Raw genomic sequence first — 22,815 nt, 5'->3', positions numbered from 1 at the left:
ACATGTTGAGTTAGGTGTGTCTTAACCTCCATGGCAGAGGCTCTGTCGAACCCCTGAGACTGATTCACCAAACCCCGAGGGTTCGATCGAACCAAGGTTAAGAACCGCTGCTCCAGATCATAAAATAGTCTTGGAAAATTTTGAGAGATACCGTGTCAGAGGTTTGGCATACAAATGGATAAGAAGCTACCTCGAGTATGGAAATCACTATGTACAGTTAAACTCACAGAGTTCCCCAAGGATCTGTGCTTGGTCCTAAATTATTTATACTACAATATACTGTATGTCAATGATAAGTGAGCTAAGGTAGGCTCCAGCACGCCAGTGACCCTCGTGGGGATAAGTGGATCAGAACACGGATGGGCGGGTGGAAACAAAAAGGTGACCATCACTTGCTGTGTTCAAAAGGAAGTAAACAAATATCGTGTTACAAAAATATAAATCAGGCATAAATATGAATGGTATATGTATATTTACACATTGATTTACTATATGTGAATCTGTTGTATGATTGTAGATCATTGTTAAAATGATTAGTACATGAATACAAAGGCTTTTTGCTTGTTTGTTTTCATATATGTTGCTTGTATATTTGAAAGAGTTCACAAGCCACGCTTGTACTGATGTTGATTCTACTTTGAATCCTTTTTTTAATACAGCTCAACCGAGTCCAATCAGCAGCGGGCCAAACAGAAGAGTGACTCTGCGATATGAAGAACATGATGTTGCAGATGATGGAAATGTTGATTTCTGAATGCAGAATTTAAAAGCAGTTGACTGATTGTTTTCAGAGGCAGACTTGTAGAGAGATATCAGAACTAGTTCCTCGCCTAGTACGCCTACTCATTTGGGATGAAAAACTGCACTTCCACTCGCAATGCAGGCCGCCAGATGCTGCCATGTAGCGTAGCGGCAGATAATTGCACGTGTGTCAGCCACGTCGTTAATCCGTGGAATAAACGGCGGGCTGATGATGGTGCCAAATGGTGATGTACACACTTCACCAGACTGCATTTTTGACTGTCACACTGCTGAAGGAATTGCCTTTGAGCATGACGACAGCAAAAGCAATTTTCAACACAAAACAGTGACGTCTGTTTGGCCGCACCATTACGAGCACAGAGGTGCACTTCCTCGCATTGCACGTCCTATGGAAGCGGTAACCTCAGGTGGGCTGCAGGGAAAATGATCTCGACCCGCTGTACATTGCCTCTCGAACAGTGTGCACTTGAAACATAAAGAATAGTGCAGTGTGAGCTGTAATTGGGACTCCCCCTATGCACCCCCCTGCACTCTGCTCATTGTGTGTCCATGGATACAACAGGAAAATTCGAACAGGTGGTAGAGCAGCAAGCCAAAGTCAGTCTGTGGCTCTGTGACAATAGGCATTTTTTAATTAACAGCAAAATAGTTTGGTCGTCATCACTGAAGCCCATGCTCCACACATGGCAAATTAGCAGCTTGGAAGGAAGCACAGTTTGTCTGTCTTCAGCGAGACAACACCCCCAAAAAACAAAGACTTAAAGCTATTCATGCCAGAAATGACAGGTTTCTGGACAGGCAATGTATGACACTATCCAGTTAGATTGAATATTTCTCTGAATTTGCCAGAAGATTTGTTGAAGTTGAGTTGGCAACCATGCTACCTCACTATCTGTCTCGTTATCAAACTGTAACTGGCAAAATGGCCTGAACACAATTGACAAGATTATTGATATTCATGACAGATATCTCAATAATGATACAATACCACTACTGTATAAGCTCATTGAATACTAAGTACCTTTCAGTACATCATAATCCATATGGATATGGAAAGTGCAATTGTATTGGTTGGAACTCACTGGACGTCTTCAACATTAACCCTTTCAGGGACAGCGGTTACTACAGCGGACAGCTTATCATATTATCAGGTTACACAGGGTATCATTATTGGTGCATGAAAGGGTTAACATAAAGTCACTAGTAAATCAAGAAGAAATCTCATCTTTGAATTCCAGTCTGATTCTGTCGCTCCTTCCTGCCTCCAGCTGTCAAAGCATACAACTGGAACATTGGATACATTGGATATACAGTAGTGTATGCAGGCACATTAGTTACATTTCAATTTTGTGCAATGTGCTTCTTGGACGTTTATTCCTGCATGCTATTTTTTCATTTCCAATTTCCACTAACGCTACTGAAACAGCGTAAATTTCCACATTGTGGGAACTAATAAAAGGTAGTGCATGTTAACTTAACTTTTACAATAAGTAACAAATAAATTATGCTGTCGGAATGTGACAAAACTGCAATATCCTTTAGTCTCTAAAGGACAACATAAATGTTTGCAATAAATTAATTGCATACAGAGTGAGTGAGTGAGTGTGTGTGTGTGTGTGTGTGTGTGTGTGTGTTGCACTGTATCAATGTAAGTGCATTCATGTGGCTTGCATTAGCATTGCAGTGTAATTTTTATCGATTTTTGGCCAGTGACGCAAGCTTGTTAACCAAACCTGGCTTAAGACGAGGCCTCACACATCTTTCGATGTTGTGCCTGATGTGTTGAAAGCTGGTGGCCTGCATTCGTAGGTAATTTCCTTCCCTGTTTCTGAGCTGGGTAAAGTTGATTCATTGCAATTTTGGCCAAGCACGACCTGCACAGTGCCTCGCTGTGGTTTAGATTCCCTTTTTAATCCAAAATACCTCCCAAAAATGCAGGATGACTTTTCTTATCCGACTAAAACCGTGGATTATACAGATTCTGTATCAGCTGTTTAAGTCACCAATATTTATTTTTCCTCATGTCCCCGCTGTGCATTTAGTGTGTGCGTGTGTTTCTCTCCCTTTCGCCCGCTCTCGGGTGTTTCTGCTGGCTTTAGCTAGCTAGCGTCAGCTAGCAACTTCACTATCGAACTACTATGAGACGAGTGACAGTGGAAAACATTATTTCGATTTCTATTATTTCCCATGAAAGAAATACGTTGAACAGAAGCAGTGTTTTTTGTTCAAGTGCTTTACTTGTCTACCCGTGGGAGTGAATGCTGAAAATTTTCCACATGCTGGCTCATCCTGCATGCTGGTCTCAGTGAACTGGCATGATGATCATCAAAACTTTCCACCAGTCTGTTTGTGTTGGAAACAAAGTGAGGAACTTTTGCTTCTCTAGTAGTTTTCTAAGTGTTTTTTTTTCCCCATTGGAACAGATTGTTTTAATGGACGCAAGTGAAGCACATTCTGTTGCAAAAGAGAAACTCGAGATGTCGTTAAAGTAAAATGACCTCACAAAGGTGCTACTTTGTGGCCATAACATCAGAGGAATTTGTGTCAAGGCAGTGGCAGCAGCTGAATAATGCTGCTGTACATCTTGTGTCAAGCTCCATTGGCATTGTGTACTGTACATTTGAGATGTGAACTAACAGTGCTGACGAGGGTGTAAAACAAAGCGAATGCTTCCACTCCCAGCCAAAGGTTTGCTACATCAAAATTATATTTTTACACAGTATTAGGGTGCTGGAAAACAAAGTACACTTACACTGCATTCTTATATTTCCTCTTAAAATGCATTGAATTTAAATATTCAGAAACATGCACGCACAGATACACAGGGGGGGACATTACTAAAAAGAAATATTTGGTTGGTTTTTTTTTATTTTCACTGTCAGACCAGTCAAATGATTTTGCATCAGCTTTTTTGTGTGTTCAATAACATCTGATCAATGAATAGAGAATGTTCAATTGTGAATGAGCCTTGTTCAAAAATATATGAACTTGGGATATTATATTGATTTAAAAACTTTCAAATTCAACCATGAAACCATGTGTAAAGGCATTATCCTTTTCTCCACACTGATCACTTGTAATGGATTTTGGATAGGAGGACCTGCAGCAGTTGATATTAATGCCTCTCCCAAATGTCGCCATCTTGGGCCAGGACCCCTTCACAGGTACAAGATCATCATGTAACCCTATCTGTGCCATAGTATAGTCATTCTTCTTCATTCATTAGTCCTTATCAGTGCAAACCATTATTAGTAATGACAGTGAAGCCATGATGGTGATGATAATGACAAAGATCATACTTAGTGTATCTGTGCTCAGAGGCAGCTGTGGAAGAAATGAGGCGCTTGCTGCTGCTCCTGCTCGGATGTGCTGTGCAGGTGAGACAATTGCTTTTGTGTTGCCAAGTGAGGTCGTCATTGTTTGAATTGATTTGATTTGAGTTTTTATTTGGTCTCCCATTGGAGAAACTTGTCTCGGAGGACATGCCCTCCTTGCTGCTAGATGCATTGAACAACACAAACACATATGCTGCACCACATACATTGGACAATACATACAGTACCGGACGATATATATACTCAATATTCATACACAATGGACGGTACATTGTAACAAGTATTTTCACCTGAAGAGAACAGTTGGACTGCCTGGCTAACAATTTTACTTGAATATAGCCCAAAAAAATGTCGCTTGTGAGAACATGCCGTAGCCTGTAAGTGTCTGACCTATGGTGAAGACATGTAGATTTACCGGTAACTGAATTACACGATGATGATTTTGGTCAAGCCCATCGTCAAGTCATCCAGAATGTGTGTTGGTATCATGGTAGAATGAACAAGTAAAGTTCGACCTCAAAGAAGGCCTCACAATCTCCCAGTTTGACGTCAGTCCAAGGGTGGATACGTTCTATAAGGACAAAGCAAGGATGAAAAGGATGTTAAACCTTCCCAAAAGTACGACACTCTTGTACTTTTTCAACCGTGTTCATTAAGTATGACCTTGTGAAGGCGAAAAATGAGGCAGGGCCAAGAGCCCAGGGTGGGCTAAAGCTGATCAGCGAAGCACTGAGGCCTTCAAACCTTTTGTGGCACTTAGAAACTTGGCGTCCAACGCTTGTGGAAAAGATGGTGGATTATTGAAAAGATGATGGATTATTTAAGAGAAAAGAAAACGGGTTGCAGACATACTTAAAGAGCGTGCCAAGCAAAAACAAAGATTGTTGAAGCAATTCATCAAATTCATTTGCAGATTAGTAGGTTATTTAGAGTGGCTCCCTTTTTTCGCCGTGGTAAAATCTAGTCATTAGTCATTTATGTCTTACTAAGCTTTATCTGAGACTTTAAGTTGTTTTTTGTGAAGCAGCTTGGTTTGCTCCATGAATTGTGGGGCTAGTTGCCATCTTGTTGTATGGGCAGACTTAGGTTCAGTACATATTGTATGATAAATGTCTTTGAGAGGATCACATTGTGAAACTGTTAGTGAAATGAGTTTATGAAACTGTAAAACTCTATTTAAGTCTACATTGGACAAAAAAAAAATGGCCCTAAGACAACACGCAGGGATAGGATTGGTAAATTTGACATGCTGTGATTGCCTTGGATGCCCTGTCAGATGTTTTAACTGTCAAAACATTTGTCGCTTAAACCAACTACAACAACGATGCCTCGAAACTGTGGATATGTGAATAATTGAATTTTTAAGTATTTTGGTACGAGAGCTGGAACAGCTGATTTGATTTTGACAGACAACTACTTAACATTTATTGAGTGACAGTATAGTATATGCCCCCCAAGCCCACCCCAAACTCTGTTCAACTGAGCCAGGGCCACAAACGTTCTGTAAAGCTGTCAGGCATCTACATTTTATGCGTAGCAAGGCTTGATGGAATGTATGAACTACGACGGACCCCATCAGAATGAGGAGGTAACATCCTTGTATTTGTGGTAAAGCATGAGCTGAACCTCGAATACATGTACAACCAGAGTTGCATTAATTAAACATATCTATCCATCCATCTATTTTCTAATCCGCTTATCCTCACAAGGTTCGCGGGTGTGCTGGAGGCTTAAACGGGCGTGCTAGAACCTGAAACATAATATATAATGTACAGTATATAATACACTGTATATATTTTTATGGGCCCCAGCCCACGTTGTGTAGCAAGATGCAACACACCTGATTGATTTTATTTCTTGTACTCGCAGTGTGAGCATAAGGAGACGTTCATTCAGCAGATTCAGGCTTTGGACATCGAGACACAGGCTGCGCTCGCCATCTGCATTCAACAGGTGCGTTCAGGTGTTGGCTGAACCTAGTCCAGAATGACTTTAATGTTATTCACAGGCTCACCCTCAGTTCCGGCGAGATTTTCAATGGGAATTTTTTTATTCTTGAAAAGGAATTATTATTTTTTTCTCTTTTTAACTGAAGCGTGAAAAAGAGCCCCTTTTTATTCCAGCAGCGGCAGCCTGAAAGCCTCTGCTGTATACGAACTTCTCTCCCTGCTCTTTTCTGTCAATCTATCCGATTCTATCTATCTATCTATAAAATGTGTTTTTTTTTCATATCCCCCCCGCCTCCTACTTGGCCTTCACATTGCTGACTGAAGGATTTGTTAAATTGTGTCCCACCTAGTCATGGTGTCCTCACTGCAGGTGACTCAGGATCCGCGCTCTGTGCTGCCGCTTCAGTGGGAAGAGCTGCTGGATGTGGAAGGTGCAGACCTAAAGTTGGTGTTTAGTTCCATGGCCAAACAGATCCAGAGTATGCTGGCCCAGAGAGACGCACACCTGGAGGTATGCAAACATAATGAAAACACATTATCCTTTTGTGAAGCATAAACTGCTCCATGACATACATTCCGTTGTTCCAAGACACATCTCAATGCATCTGGTTTGTACAACACTTGTCACAGACGACCTAACCAATCACAGGGTGTATATCGACAGACAACCATTTGCACTCACATAATTCCTTCAATGAACCTAACGTATGTTTTTGGAATATGGAGATTTAAAAAAAAAAAGTTTTGTGCGCGGTGGGGGGTCTTAGAGTGCATCAGTGAATGTATTTACTTAAATCTTTAATTATAAAGAGAGAGAGAGAGAGAGAGAGAGAGAGAGAGAGAGAGAGAGAGAGAGAGAGAGAGAGAAATAGCATCTACATTTACTCAATATCACATGCGCACATATTGGTCGCTGTAAAGCCCACTGAATTTCTCATTCCTGACACCGCCACTGTTTGGCTGACCCCAACCCAGCGCATCGCGGAGTTGTGTCGGGAGCGGGAGGTCCACGCTGACTCACCATTGGCACCCCTGGGTGGTCACAATGACGAGCCTCCCCAAGGTCTGGCACTGCAGCTGGCAGACAGCAAGGCCAAAGTTCGCCGCCTGAAACAACAACTGTGAGTGTGTGCATATTAATGAGCATCCATTAAACGGGAGCACCTGCGGGCAGTACATCACTGCCAGAGTAAGATTTTAGTAGGAAATCATAATTGAATTATGTTGCTCATCATTCACGCACCAACTCTAATGTGCTAACCTCCTTAAACATGAGAAATATCTTTTTTCTTCTCCGTTTCACTGCAAAACAAAGATGTTATATTTACACAGACGTTTGAAGCACATGCAGTCATTGTGTCATAAAATCTGACTAAAGTCTCCTGAAAATGGGCAGCAGACCAGCATGGCCAATCTCATTGATCAAAGTTGACTCCAGTTCAAATTAATTACCTCTGGAAAAAGGGTGATGTGTCCATTAGGATGGGTTTATTTATTTATTTATTTATTTACTTCACTGATTCCCAAACTGCCAATTTCACTTGCTGTAATAATTCCTCATGCACTCTGGCTCTCTCTGCACTTGTCACTTTTATCATTCTGTGGGCAAATGTGATTGCTCCTCTTTGACTGTCTTTTAGGGATGATAAATGCGATCAGTTATTAGACTACAAGCAGGAGATTCAGATGATGGAGGAGCAGCTCAAAAAGCTTCAGAAAAAGGTTTGTGTACTTCACACAACTGAACTGTACAATATATCGAACAACGGTACATTGGCAATGGTGTTTTCACACTCACCCAATTTGAAGCGCGTTGCACTTGGCTGAGCTGTCAAGTGTGAGTGTGTTTACAGTAACAGTAATTTATGAAAAAATAATTATTGTGTTGTCCAAGTCTAACTTTCTCACCCATTCTGTGTCAGTGCCATTTGTACAGAACAGACAAAAGGAAAAATAGGGGAAAATAACTTCTACCTTGAATGCATCCATTTTTTAATCTGCTTTTCCTCACAAGAGTCGCGGGTGTGCTGGAGACTATCCCAGCTGACATTGAGTAGTAGGCGGCCAACACCCTGAATTGGTCGCCACCCAATTGCAGGGCACACAGACGAACAACCATTCGCGCTCACAATCACACCAAGGGACAATTAACACACATATATATATGTGTGTGTGTGTGTGTGTGTGTGTGTATGTGTATATATATATATATATATATATATATATATATATATATATATATATATATATATATATATATATATATATATATATATCATCATAACTGCAGGGTGTAAGATGCTGGCAGGGAAAGCCTACATGGAACGCCATAACCAGGTGGCTGGCATAGTCTACCGAAACATCTGTGCAGAGTATGGACTGGAAACCCCAAGGTCAAAATGGGAAACACCTCCGAAGGTGGTGGAGAATGACAGAGCGAAGACCCTGTGGGACTTCCAGGTCCAGACTGACAAGATGGTAATGGCGAACCAACCAGATATCGTGATCATAGATAAAGGGCAGAGGAAAGCCGTTGTAGTGGATGTAGCGGTCCCAAGTTATGGAAACATCAGGAAGAAGGAACATGAGAAACTCGAGAAATACCAAGGGCTCAGAGAGGAGCTGGAGAGAGCCTGGAAGGTAAAGGTGACAGTCGTGCCTGTGGTGGTCGGAGCACTCGGGGCAGTGACCCCCAAACTAGATGAGTGGTTGCAACAGATCCCTGGAACAACATCGGACATCTCAGTCCAGAAATGTGCAGTGCTGGGAACAGCAAGGATACTGCGCAGAACCCTCAAGCTTCCTGGCCTCTGGTAGAGGACCCGAGCTGAATGAGGGACGGACACCACCCGAGGGGTGAGATGAGGATTTTTTTTTTTTTAATATATATATATATATATCGTGATCATAGATAAAGGGCAGAGGAAAGCCGTTGTAGTGGATGTAGCGGTCCCAAGTGATGGAAAGATCAGAAAGAAGGAACACGACAAACTCGAGAAATACCAAGGGCTCAGAGAGGAGCTGGAGAGAGCCTGGAAGGTAAAGGTGACAGTCGTGCCTGTGGTGGTCGGAGCACTCGGGGCAGTGACCCCCAAACTAGATGAGTGGTTGCAACAGATCCCGGGAACAACATCGGACATCTCAGTCCAGAAATGTGCAGTGCTCGGAACAGCAAGGATACTGCGCAGAACCCTCAAGCTATATATATATATACTAGCTGGTTCGCCGCCCTCCGGGCGGCTCATCAGCTAGTTCCTGCGGAAGGCTGGTAAGGTGGGCCTTCGGCCCACAAAAGTGTTATTGCTTGGTTCAACTTTTTGTTCATCTTCATTGCTTATCGCGAAAATAAAGAGATGTTTAGCTCTACTAAATTACTAACAATTTTATTGCAATGCTTGTGGTTAGACAACATTTTTTCGCTAAGATGCCCGCGCGATCGTAGTGAGCCACTGCCTGAGCGGCGCAGTGGCGGCGAGGTGAAGTACTGTAGGTACGTTTTGAAAAGGGACAGACGGAAGGACAGACCGCGTGCGGGACGATGCGCAATATATATATAGAACCAGCTAGTATATATATATATATATATATATATACATACAGTATATGTATATATACATTCATTCATTCATTCATTCATCTTCCGTACCGCTTGATCCTCACTAGGGTCGCGGGGGGTGCTGGAGCCCATCCCAGCCGTCTCCGGGCAGTAGGCGGGGGACACCCTGAATCGGTTGCCAGCCAATCGCAGGGCACACATAGACGAACAACCATCCACGCTCACACTCACACCTAGGGACAATTTAGAGTGTTCAATCAGCCTGCCATGCATATTTTTGGAATGTGGGAGGAAACCGGAGCACCCGGAGAAAACCCACGCAGGCCCGGGGAGAACATGCAAACTCCACACAGGGAGGCCGGAGCTGGAATCGAACCCGGTACCTCTGCACTGTGAAGCCGACGTGCTAACCACTGGACTACCGGGCCGCCTTGTATATATACAGTATATATATATATATATATATATATATATATATGTATACTGTATACACACACATACGCGCACACACACACACACACACACACACAGACACTTTGCAAACAGGAAACACATGTCAGGCCTCATTCAGTTGCCTCGTCATATCACTTCCTCGTTTTACTGACCTCACCGATGTACTCTATGTTCTGTATGTTTGCACATATCTGCAGAACTGCTCCCTGCAGAATGAGTCTCGGGGTCTACGTGCTCTACGGGATGAGCTGGATTGCACCCGTGAGAGAGCCGCGCGCTCCGAGCAGCTTCAGAATGAGCTCCAGAGCTGTAAACACAGACTGCGCAGCCTGGAAGTGACACGCACTCAGCTCAAGGTACGTACATGCACGCATGCACGCACGCACACACACACACACACACACACACACACACACACACACGCACACACGCACACACACACACACACACACACACACACACACACACACACACACACACACACGCACACACACACACACACACACACACACACACACACACGCACACACACACGCACACACACACACACACGCACGCACACTCTCACACACACACACACACACGCACACACACACACACACACACACGCACGCGCACACACACTTCTGACTGGACCATTCACACTACAGAGTTACATCCAAACATTGTTCAGCAGCACAATTTGCATCATGAAGCTGCTTAAGTAGGGAAGAAAAGCAGTGGAAAACATAAGAGCTTTTAGCCATATGTATCTCTCCTCTTTCATCTTTAACTGCTTCAAACAAAAAAGCGTGTGACGGAAAAGTGGTTAGGACTGTACGACTGTCCGTGTTTTATGTTATGTGTTGTGTTTATTATTTTACTTTATGTTAACTGTTTTGTTAAGCACTTTGTTAGAGCTGCCGCTGTTGTGAAAGCGCTATATAAATCAGCATGTATTGTATTGTATGTATGATTTGCTTTGCTTTACTTTGAGTCTAGCACTCACGTCCTTGTGAAACACCACACTGTGTCCCTGCTGTCGCCTTCTAACTCTGCTTTCATTCTTTCTGCCTTGGGTATGAATCCCTGTGGCAACCCAAATTAGCTCAAAGGACGACTTTCCTCCATGTCTCTGTTTAGAGAGTAGAGAGTATAGGCAATCTTGTAAAAGACAAGCATTCAGGATTTATTCAATAGACAGATATTCATCCATCCGTTATCTGAAACCACTTAATTCTCACGAGGGTCGCAGGCGTGCTGGAGCCTATCCCAGCTGTCTGTGGGCAATAGGCGGGGTACCCCTGAATTGTTTGCCAGCCAATATGAGGAAAAACATCACTCTGAAATATTGTATTTTAAAAACCTACAGTAATGACAAAGTACATACTTTTTGTCTCAATTCAATTGAGTCATTAAGCTTCCCGATCTGGTGTGAATGCCTTGGCCACTTTGGGGCAGTATAAAACAGACATATGGTTATGAATGCAGCCAAAATAGATGACACACCTCCTCAGCAGTCACCTCAGTCATTCTTTGCAGAGGACCAAGAATACACATGTGTGAGTATTGTATTATCTGTTCGTGTGTTGCACCACTGTTTGTGTTCAAATAGACGACAACGACAGGGGTCTTCAAATCTGTTCCTCGAAAGTCGCTGTCCTGCCTGTTTTCTATCCCTCCCTGCTGCAACACACCTGAATTCAAATTATCACAATCGTTAAAAATCATCATTATGATGTAGTAGTTTTTTTCCCATAAATGTTCGACAAGAAAGTCCCGAGTCCTAAAACTGGCAATTTAAGTCTACCCTAAATCATGTGACTCAAGTCAACAGCCTGTCCCTGGTCAAAAGCACCCAAGATGAGTCATAACGCGTGGCTGATAATGTTCCATTCAAGCCCTACAGGTGGCAATAATGCTCTTTAAAAGTGTAACAGCTGTCCTATGCAATTAATTTTTTTTATTTGGATTTATTAAGTGGCGTTGACAAAATTACTAGATTCGCTAGTGTTCACAGTTTGAATGTTAAGTAATACTAGCAACATACTGATGGATGACTTAAAAATGTACGCATCTAAAAGACAAAACAAACTGGCACATTAAACTCTGTACTCAGGTGGCGACTGAAGTTTTTCATTTAACTGTACATGAAAAATCTCACTAATAGTCAGAACAAGTCTTTGATTACATATCCTAATGATGAAATGAAAGCCCTCTCTTTGTCTGCGATGCCATCTGCAGGAGCAGCAGCAGCTGTGTGCAGCCCTGCAGGAGACCAAAACTCTTTTGGGAGAACAGCTGGCCGATGCTCGGGCTCGATGCTCCACACTGAGGGAGCTGGAGAGGGACAACCTGATTCTGCGTCACCGGATTATAGACGTAGAAGCGGTGGGTGCAACCAAAGACATGAACAGTATGGGTCATTCCAGAATTGGAGGATAGTTTAGGCACAGACATTTTTACAAAACAGACAATTTCTTTTATGTTATGTTTTCAAGCAAAAACAAAACAAAACAAAACACATCAATTATAATTTTATGAGATCATTTTATGAGTTTTGTGAATCAAGCACCTGTTCAAAATTTTGCCACTTTGGAGGTCCTTGTTAGAGAACTGAAAAATGTGCCAAAAGTTGTAAACAAATACATTGGTTTCATGTTTCGCTATATCGTAAACCTTCATAATCACCCGATTGAAAATTATGGAGGCTCACATTACCTCTTTGGGCTGAGCCTGTCTGGGCCCCATGGAAACCAAAATAGAATGAAAAATCTGAGTTAAACAACTTCAAAAGAGAAGCTAATTCAGGTCAAATTAGTTAAATTGGAAAGTTTTTTTGGAGGCAGGTTCCACCACAAGAATTCATTCTATTTTGCACATAGGGTATGTGACATAGTGATCGTCATAAAGTCAGAAAATCATCCTTACATAATAGGGATATGAGGGCCAACCACAATCAAGTCATATTTGTTCACATCTGTAACGAGAATACCTTCATACACTTGAACAAAACCCAATGGTTCTCCAAGAAGCAGGCGTAATCATTGCGTTTTAGATGCCACGTTTTCCGTCAGGATCAGGAGTGCAGTGCTGCTTAAATGCTCGTCAACAATCACGGCAGAGTCATTACCGCACGCGTGGACACATTTGCATCGATTGAAGGTCGCCCCTGTGAACGTGTGACCTTTCGCATGTGGAGAACATTAATTACCATTAAATACCCACTGATCCTGCCTGTGTGTTGCAAGGTTGGAATGTTTCTGTCTTAATGGGATCAGTTCTTTCATAATGGGAAGATGTACTTGTATAGAATCTGCAGAGGGATTTTATTTGTACATAATTCATGAATATGCATTGGAGTGAAAACAGTTCTGTTTAATTAGCTTTTTATGCACTTTTAATGTTCCAAATAGGAACTGGCGGAACTAACTAACTAACTAATGTTGGATTTACAGTATCTCAACAAATTAGTGAATGGGGAATTGTATTTGATTTCAAAGGTAATATTTCATTGGGCAGCACAGTGAACCAATGAATTGCAGAACTGCCTCACAGTTCAGAGGTTGGGGTTCGAATCTCAGGGAGTTTGCAATTTGAAAACAGTGAGCAAGATACCAGTATACCTTGACTTGACACGTCCCTCATTGATATGCAAAGCCACGATCCATTTTCAAACATGGCCACTTATAATGCTACACGGTTACTGCGTACTTGTCGTGATAAATACTTACAGAGAACGCTGTTCTGCTTCAACAAAATGGCAGTGCTAGCAATACTAAGCTTGTAAGAACACTGTAAAAAAGTTACATTAGCCACAACTGCTGCTCAATAGAGGACATAATTTATTTGTAAGAGAGTGCTACCATAACATGAAATGGGATCGGTTTGATGTTTTATATGAGACAATGCACAATCAAATTACTAATTATAAAGAGATAACACCTACCGAGCACAAATATTCACATTGCTTTTGAATGTTCCGCTGCCTACGGTCTCTTGCTCTGCTTATTCTTGATAATCTTATGCTTAGTTGTTAGCAAACGAAGGCTGGACACTTTTTGATTTTCCAGAGGTGGATTATGGATATTTAAGGACAATTCAGCAAAGCTCCTGAAGTCCAAGCTAACAAAGATGAAAAGCTGTGGGGTGTGCCTGTGAGTGCACAGCAAATGACTGACACCTCACCGATCACATCTTCTGTCTCTGATTGTTTTTTTCCTCAGGTGGTGGTGATTTTAAGAAGTTCAAATTTGAAAAATGGGTCCAGAAATGAGTCAGGTTTATACTGACTGTTTACAGTATAAGGCAAAAAGATTTTTTTAGGATGACTATGTTTCCCTTAATATGTCTTCCCTTATGTAGGAGCGCGAGACCGAGAGGCAGCGTCTTGACGAGCTACTGGAGCTGAACATGAGCCTTGAAGCGGACCTGCGGCAGTGTGGTGGCAGCAGTAATGCTGGGATTCCTGCGCCGGACTTCCTCCAATCAGAGGAGGATTCTGACAAGGAGCTGAGCGAGCTGATTGGTGAGCGCGCCTGCTTTTCTGCACCTTGTCACTTAAGACTGATAAGAGGATATATGTTATGGAAGACATCAGGCCTGTTGTGATCAATCACAAAAAGAAAACAGCATGAGTATCATATAACATTTTTCCCCTTTCCCCATATCAGCTCTTTGAAAAAATACATTTTTTATCCGACCAATACTCTTGATGTATTCAGACCAGAAACCTTTGAGTGTGGAAGTGGGCGAGGCCTCGACACTCAGGCTGCTGGGAGCAGAGCAAGAGAATGCGAGGCTGAGAAGACGTTTGGAGGAGCTACAGGCTCAGCAGGAGGTCAGTTGTCGTAAAGGGCAGGGTGGTTGTGATGCGCAGAAATTATTCCCGCCTGGTGAGGTGCTCTCTCTCTCTCTCTCTCTCTCTCTCTCTCTCTCTCTCTCTCTCTCTCTCTCTCTCTCATTCAGTCTCATTCAGTCTTCCGAACCGCTCTATCCTCACTAGGGTCACAGGGAGTGCTGGAGCCTATCCCAGCAATCTTCGGGGAGTAGGCAGGGGACACCCCAAATTGGTTGCCAGCCAATCGCAGGGCACACAGAGACGAACAACCATGCACACCCACACTCACACCTAGGGACAATTTAGAGTGACCAATCTGCCTGCCATGCATGTTTTTGGAATGTGGGGGGAAACCGTAGCACCCGGAGAAAACCCACGCAGGCCTGGGGAGAACATGCAAACTCCACACAGGGAGGCCGGAGCTGGAATTAAGCCCCGTACCTGTGCACTGTGAAGCCGACGTGCTAACCACTGGACTACCGGGCCAAAAATGAACAAAGTGACAACTGCTGTTTATGTAAATGCTTTAAATCAAGTGTACAGTGCATCAATGCGCTTTAATCCGATTTCTCTTCTTCATCTTGTAGTATGGAGAGTTTCTTCAAACACTATTTTTATGACCTGCCAAAAATTATTTCAGTGATTCTGTCATGGAAGTGTTTTGTAAGTTCTTTCAATTTTAGTTCATAGAAGCAGTATAAAATGTGAAAGAGGCAAACACAGACAATTAATAGATAATTAGGATCTCTGACAATTCTCTTCCCCTGTGTACCCATTGTACTTTCCAGTTTCACAACCTGAAGAATGAAAATGCCACTTTGAAGCTGCGGCTGGAGGAGCTAATGGCCAACCTGCAGCACACACCAGACAAGCTAGAAGGAATGAAGCGGTTGGACAGGGAGTACAGGGATAATGGCGACAGGGCTGAATCCTGCAGGGGAGAGGGGGAAGGGATGGTGAGGTTGATGGAGGAGAAGGAGCGGAGACGGGAACTCATTGTGACGCAAAGGGAAGCAGGGGTCGGGGAAGAGGTTCTCCATGTTGCAGGAGAGACAGCAGAACCGTGTGATGAGGCGGTGCATCCCAAAAGAAGAGAAGAAGCAGAGGGTGACCACATCGACATTCAGGAGGAAAATGAGTTGAATGCAGAAACGTCCGCATTGGACATCCAAAATAAAAGAACTCAACAAGAAACCGCAACTATAGAACAGGCTGTGTGCGGGTTTTCTGGTGCTGATGCTGCTTTGACAAAGTGTCTCCACGAGGCCCAAGAAGAGGCTGACAGGCAGGCCGTGGTGGCCCAGGACCTGCGGTCCAAGCTGAGTGTGCAGAGCAGGAAGATGTGGGAGGCTGAGCAGAGGCTGACGCTACTGGAGGCCGAGGTGCAACACCTGAGGAAAACCGCAGAGAATCTCGGGGAGGCCCGAAGGCAGATTGAGGTATGGATGATGGAACGAGGGGAGCGATGCGGACATGGGAATACATTTGAAATTGACGGAAGTAATAATTGTAATTAGGAGATGGTGCGGCAACTCCCAGAGATGATAAATTGGCAGCCAGACAAAAGCGTGCATGCATTCGACACGCAACGAGTTCCTTAAAAGTAGCCAGAAGTCATTGAAGAGGGATAAATAATCACAACAAATTCAACTGTGACAAAAGGTATTTATCTTCATATACCTATATACAAAGATAATAATCATTTTGATTACATTTTGTAAATGTATTAGCATTGCTCTTGATAGTGGTGCCGAGTTGCACACTATCTTAGTCTGTATTTTGAATAAATTTTCGCCTTCCAAAAATAAGCTCATCAAAATATTAGAAACAAACTACCACCACCCATAAAATGTCACTCAATCAATATTTTGGTTTTGTTCGTCCATCTCTTGGTCAGTTGATAGTGCAGATGATTAACTCAGAGAATCACAAAGTACGATGGGAGATGTTTTCAATGGAAGGATCATTGTTTTCTCGGCTAGTTTGTGCCATTTACATTATCGTTATTCATAAGGCCAAACATTTTAGTTCCTTGTTTTGCACTTACAACAGAGTCTGTACCACAATATAATCTATTTTCTTTTGTCCCATACACTGCTCTGTTAAATAACTTGGGCCCATAATGCTGCATACTCACTGTACTGAGAACTAAAACCACGTCTTGCGTCACCATTTGCTAAGCGCGTCTAACTTAAATACTCAAAAAGAAGCCTCGAGATTTGGATTTCAGAAGACTTCTGTTGAAGTTGAAGTATTAACTCTACTGATTTAAGAGTGTAAAAGTTTAGGTTTCAAAACTACTTAAAGTATAAAAGTAAAAGTAATGCAAGGGGGGGTGGGGAATCAATTGCCAAGTTCAAACTGTTATTTGCAACAATACGTACTTTGTACCCACACTAGTCTAAAACACGGTATTCTGATTAATCTTGTGATCATGGAATAATAATTATTCAGATGAATCCACCACACACCCAAAAGCTTAACCAGGGATGTGCGAGGGCTGGCTGGCGTTCCTGGCAACCAACCTCTTCACTACTGGTACTTGTTTGGGACACAGACATCTTATCGGCAAGTCTGCACCATCTTTGAGCGTGACGAGGTGTCAATGATGCGTGTATTTGTGCAACATGCTGGTGTGATGCATCACCCACAAGCCAATAGACTCGCGTCATAATGATACTGTATGTGTTTATACTTCTCATCCATCTCATCTTTCGATCTGTCCTGGCGCGATTTATCCGAATGGATGCTATGAACAATATGAGCAGGCTTGGTTCAAGGAAAATGACAAACAGATGAACAATTTCATTTTGACTAAAACTGAACATATCCAGCAGTCCTGGTTTGAATGACACGCTGTGCAAAAACCACCTTTGGCGACCCCAAATTTCGGTCACACATTTTCCAGTGTAAAAAAATCTTCTCAAATGCGTGTGCTAGGTTCTACAGTCTGAGGCCGGGGCTATGGAGGAGGAACTTTGCCGCCTGCGGAGTCAAGCGGAGTTTCACAGCATGCAAACGACAGTCATCGCCAGCCTGGAGGGAGAACGGGCGGCACTGGAGAGAGACAGGGACATGCTACGTGGCACAGTGGATGCCCTCCGTGCTGCCCAGCGCAAGGTTTGAGAGTATTCACACACACGCGCCCACACACACACACGCGCACACATGTATCTCTCTCTCTCTCTCTCTTTTTTTTTTTACTTGAAATGCCAACTTTGGAGTTTCCACTCTCTTTATTTTATACTCCTGTCCCAAACAAATATTGTACATGTGTTAAAAGGGTGCACTTATTTATGTGGTGCCAACAACGTTCATACTCATAAAAGGTCACTGCACTGCTTATTACGAGCACTTTAGCTTGAAGGGCCACACATCCCCATTTCTTATGAAGGATGTGAAAAAGAAGACATTCTCCTCATGGAAAAAAATACAGAGCAACCGCTTGTGGGCTTTTTGCAGGAGAACTGTAAGTCATCAGACTGCAAGTTAAGGAAAAGAACAATACTTTGTCAGCATGAAGAACATAGAAATGGGCTTTTTCCTCTTATATACAGTATAGATATTGTGTATATTTTGTCAAGGTAGCTGCAGTTCATATTATAGGAGGCTGGGGGGACCAATACATCCGACTTTGAAATCGTCAGCATCCACATGTATTATTTTTACACATCTTAAAATGGATGGATTGATCAAAGTTTTCTGGCATCAAGTTACGTTAAGCTTTTTCATTTGCTTGGTTGTACTTTTCCGATATTGAGCGATGTAAACCTTTTTCATAAATTTTTGTTTGTTTGTTTGTTTGTTTGTTTGTTTGTTTATTGAACATAAAACATATACAGTAATAATTTGACAGAAAATAAGATAGATAAAAAAGTAAAAAGAAAGAAATCAGTCTTCATTCAACACAGTTATTATGTTCAAGGGAGTAGGATGAAGTAAAAAACTCATCTAGTCCTACCCCGTTATGTGTTTATATCTACTATCATTTTTATATCAATCAGAAAAGAAAAAGTAAGAAGAAGTCTCCATTAAGGCTCATACTTTACCCTTAACCGTGATATTTTTACAACTTTTGGTTTGTATCGGGATTATATATATCCTCACCCTGGCACTCATACACATAGTGAGTGCTTATGGAGAGGAAAAGATGCATAAATGCCCATAAAAACCCAAATATTGGGGTAATCATTCTAATATTTTCATAGGTTGAAGTGGGCACGAGTAGAGATTGCACATGTCTTTTCTTGAAAGAGCATGAGCTCAGTATCATCATGGTTTTATATTTGCAGTTCATGTGTCTTTACGTTGTCTTTATATTTTGACAGGGCAGGTGAGTTGCAAACACTGAGAATGAATCGTGACTCTAGTGTATACGCTCCGTCCGCTTTAGCTGAAGGACGTTGAACGCAAATGGGAATTTACAACAAACCAACCTCCTCTCTTGCTTCTTGCGTTGACTCTAGTCTCCTACTTGGAAACATGACAACGCATTTGGTCTTTTGTGGTGATATGATAGAGTCAAGTGATATTCTCACATTACTCCTAAAGGACATTATTAAGCCTAATGTGAGATTTCTGACTCAGAATCAAAGTTTGTTTATTGTCGGGGTCTATAAAGAATTTTTACTGAGTGGCCGATAGTGAAGCAATTTTCAATGCTGCTCATTCCATCTCCTCAGGCTTGGCTCGTATATTCAACATCAGGGCAAGGTGTCATTAATGCTTTATTTGCTCTCATATTCACAGACTGCTTATGTTGTGCTCTTCAGCTGTTATATGATGGCAAGCTATGTGTTTTATCTTGTGGTGTTGCTTTTATTTGTCGTATAACTGCTTTAATCTGCGCAACGTGACAATATAAGTAGATAATAAGTAATCCAGTCTTAGCAAGTGCCCAATAAAAGGCGTGGGCCGATAATCACTCGATACCCGAAAGGCCTTTTCACACTGCGCTTAATAGGGCGCAGCACACTCGGCGAATAGAATAGAACAGGCATGTCCAGCTCCAGTCCAGAAGGGCGGCTCTCCAACCTGTTTTAGAGGTGTCCCTTCTACAGTGTTGTTTTTGGCAGCCATTTTAGATTTAGTCTTAGTCTTGCTTGTGCTTATTAGTTTTAGTCACATTTTAGTCATTCCTATTCCTGATACCTTTAGTCCAGGTTTAGTCGGCGGAAACTCAAAAAGCTTTTCTAGTGTAGTAGAGTTAGTTGACCAATACACAAAAAGGTTTTAGTGTAGTTTTAGTTTTAGTTAAAAATAGACGTTTAAGGTTTCCACCCAATAATAAAGACTTTATCTTTCTGATCTGCTAAGGATTATGTATTACTCACAGATATAATGGTAATAATGGAATCAATGCTCAGTACTCCAAAATAAGCCAAGAACCAAAACATTTTCTTTGGCAATTGTTTTGGCTAGATTTCTGTGAACCAACTTGCTCAAGTGCAATGAACATCCAAAATATGAGCAATGGATGAGGAACACTTGTTCCTCATTTTTTCCTCAAAGTATGAAACAAAGATGCCACTTTAAGTCAAATAAATAAACAAACAAAATAAAAGCAACAATGTTTTAACAACATAGACTAGAGGGGACTCCTATCCCGAGTGCAGTTAAATCTATTTCACCAAAAAGCCACGTTTGGCTCGTCATCGTCTCGTTATTGTCATGAAAAAAGAGTGTCAATGAAATACTTTTGTCATCATCATTATCATCAATGATGAAAACAACATTGCTCCTGCAACACATCTGATTCAAAGAACACTGGATACTCCTGCAATAGACCAAAAACCAGGAAAAGCATCCATGCTAATTCCTGCCATGCTGCTAATGGACAAGCATGGATGAAATTGGATGTATTTGTCACGCTTGCAAGGTGGTGGTGGACCCCAATAAGCAGGCAGGAGGGAAGAGCAGGGTCGACTTGAAAGATTGTATTAAAACTCAGAAAACTAAATCCTGACATCCCTTCACTGGCTCCCCATACATTTTAGAGTTACGTATATTCAAGATCCTCTTATTTGTTTTCAAATCTCTAAATGACCTTGCGCCACCTTACCTCACTGAGCTCATCCGCCCCTACACACCTGCCCGCCGCCTCAGGTCTGCGGACCAGACATTATTAGAAGTACCAAGAACTAAACTGAAGCTCAGAGGGGATGGAGCCTTTTCTGTTGCTGGTCCCTCTCTCTGGAATGACCTCCCACTGTACATTCGGCAAGCCCCCTCGCTGCCCATCTTCAAATCCCTCCTCAAAACTCACTTGTATTCTTTGGCATTTGACTCAGCATGACTTAGATTTGATCTTGGTTTTACTGTTCGGTGCTTTCTACCGTCTTTGTTACCGATTTGTTTTACTGTTTATTGTATATGTTAAATTGCTCCATGTACAGCACTTTGTATGCAGCGATGGCTGTTCGAAAGTGCTCTATAAATAAATTTGAATTGATTTAAATTGAAAAAAAACCCCACAGTCCAAAGTAACAAACAAAAACAATCAATAACCAAAACACTACCAGAACAAACATGACAGTAGCAAAGGAACAGCAACAAACACAAACATGACAGTCGCCAACAGCAACAATGACCCAACATTGAGTGTTCGGGCTGGGACTCCTTTAAAAGCACTAATTACATAACGACCAACAGGTGTGCAGCTGCAGGGAGAGCCCTACAGTGCCACTTATTGGTCCCAAACCGAATCATGACAATATTGATGTCTAGTTTTATTTCCAAGGAATTACTTTATGTTGAAGGAGCCTTATTTAGTCATACCATACTCATGTCTAATAGATAGTTATTACTTTGTTGCCATCATGTGGCATGTATAAGCAATTACATCAAGGCACCATTGTACGGGTATGTAACAGAGATGAAAGTGGACTTTCGTGAAAATACAAATGCGAGCACCGTATACTATATATCCGTAATCCAGAGGACTTTCATCAATGATTTAATTATTCTTACCATGTTCCCTTTACGCAGAGCGAACAACTCGCATTGACCAGTCAGACACTCAAGGCCGAGTTGGAACGTCAGGGTCGCGCTTTGGAGACCTCTCGCCGCCGGGAGGAGGAGTTGGAGGCGGAGGTTCGTGACGCTAGTCTGGAGACTCAAACCACGGCCCGGGCCCGGGACCAGGCGCTGCTGGACGTGTCACGTTTGGAGCAAGAGAAAGAGGCATGCCAGTCGGAGCTGGATGGCCTGCGGAAGGAAGCGAGGCAGCGGGAAAGAGAGACGGCTAGACTCAGACAGCAGCTGGAGAGTACCAATGTGGCGCTGGAACACAGCAACCAGAGGGTGAGAGCCTTGGATGCTGATCACAGGTACACACACACACACACACACACACACACACACACGGGCACACGTGGACTGACCGAAAGTATTAAAGGTTCCATTTTACTCCTGGTAGCAGCTCATTATCAATAGAGACTGCAACCAGAAAGTGAGACCATCGTGAATAATTTAAAATACTTTCAAATGGGTACCATGAATGTTCCCTTTGCTTTCATAGACATCTATGTCAACTCTGACCACATTCAATAACCTGTTTGTGGCGCATGTGTCTTAATTTGTGTGTGCACGCAGGGGCGTGTGTCAGGAACTGTCTGAGTCGAAAGAGCTCTGCACTCGCCTGCAGGAGCTGGAGCGAGACCTCAGCACTCGATTTAGCAGCCTGGAGGAGAGTAAACAGCAGCTTGAGGAGCAGTACACAGACGCACAGGCCAAGAATCGATCACTGTTGCAGGTACGTGTACTTATGTGTGTGTGTGTGTGTGTGCTGCATGTGTTTGCATGTGTGTGTGTGCTCGCGCGCTTTGGGAGAAGTGGTAGTGTCAGAAGGGGTAGTGTCAGTATTACAGCATTGAGTAGTTTGTGTGTGCAAAAAGAAGTGTGGATTTTCTGGGTCGCTGTGGATTTTGAGCAGATTATTAT

General features: G+C 42.6%; 2 protein-coding genes across 2 annotated transcripts in view; one reads left to right on the top strand and one right to left on the bottom strand.

Annotated features, from left to right (window-relative positions):
• The window catches only part of ccdc88b (coiled-coil domain containing 88B), a 59,306-nt gene that overhangs the window by 6,958 nt on the left and 29,533 nt on the right, over positions 1–22,815 (top strand). The window contains exons 4-17 of the mRNA XM_052073051.1: positions 3,857–3,926; positions 4,081–4,139; positions 5,967–6,050; positions 6,417–6,557; positions 7,022–7,167; positions 7,687–7,768; positions 10,253–10,411; positions 12,279–12,425; positions 14,400–14,562; positions 14,759–14,874; positions 15,663–16,313; positions 17,815–17,994; positions 21,862–22,202; positions 22,468–22,627. Of these exons, the coding sequence (XP_051929011.1) occupies positions 3,857–3,926; positions 4,081–4,139; positions 5,967–6,050; positions 6,417–6,557; positions 7,022–7,167; positions 7,687–7,768; positions 10,253–10,411; positions 12,279–12,425; positions 14,400–14,562; positions 14,759–14,874; positions 15,663–16,313; positions 17,815–17,994; positions 21,862–22,202; positions 22,468–22,627 (2,499 nt within the window). The remainder of the gene's footprint in view (positions 1–3,856; positions 3,927–4,080; positions 4,140–5,966; positions 6,051–6,416; positions 6,558–7,021; positions 7,168–7,686; positions 7,769–10,252; positions 10,412–12,278; positions 12,426–14,399; positions 14,563–14,758; positions 14,875–15,662; positions 16,314–17,814; positions 17,995–21,861; positions 22,203–22,467; positions 22,628–22,815) is intronic.
• The window catches only part of scyl1 (SCY1-like, kinase-like 1), a 123,254-nt gene that overhangs the window by 74,180 nt on the left and 26,259 nt on the right, over positions 1–22,815 (bottom strand). The gene's annotated exons all lie outside the window — the stretch shown is intronic.

This window comes from Hippocampus zosterae, chromosome 1 (genome assembly GCF_025434085.1).
Source record: "Hippocampus zosterae strain Florida chromosome 1, ASM2543408v3, whole genome shotgun sequence".
Lineage (NCBI taxonomy): Eukaryota > Metazoa > Chordata > Actinopteri > Syngnathiformes > Syngnathidae > Hippocampus > Hippocampus zosterae.
The sequence above is the reverse complement of the archived record's forward strand: the minus strand, read 5'-3'. Positions and strand labels throughout refer to the sequence as shown.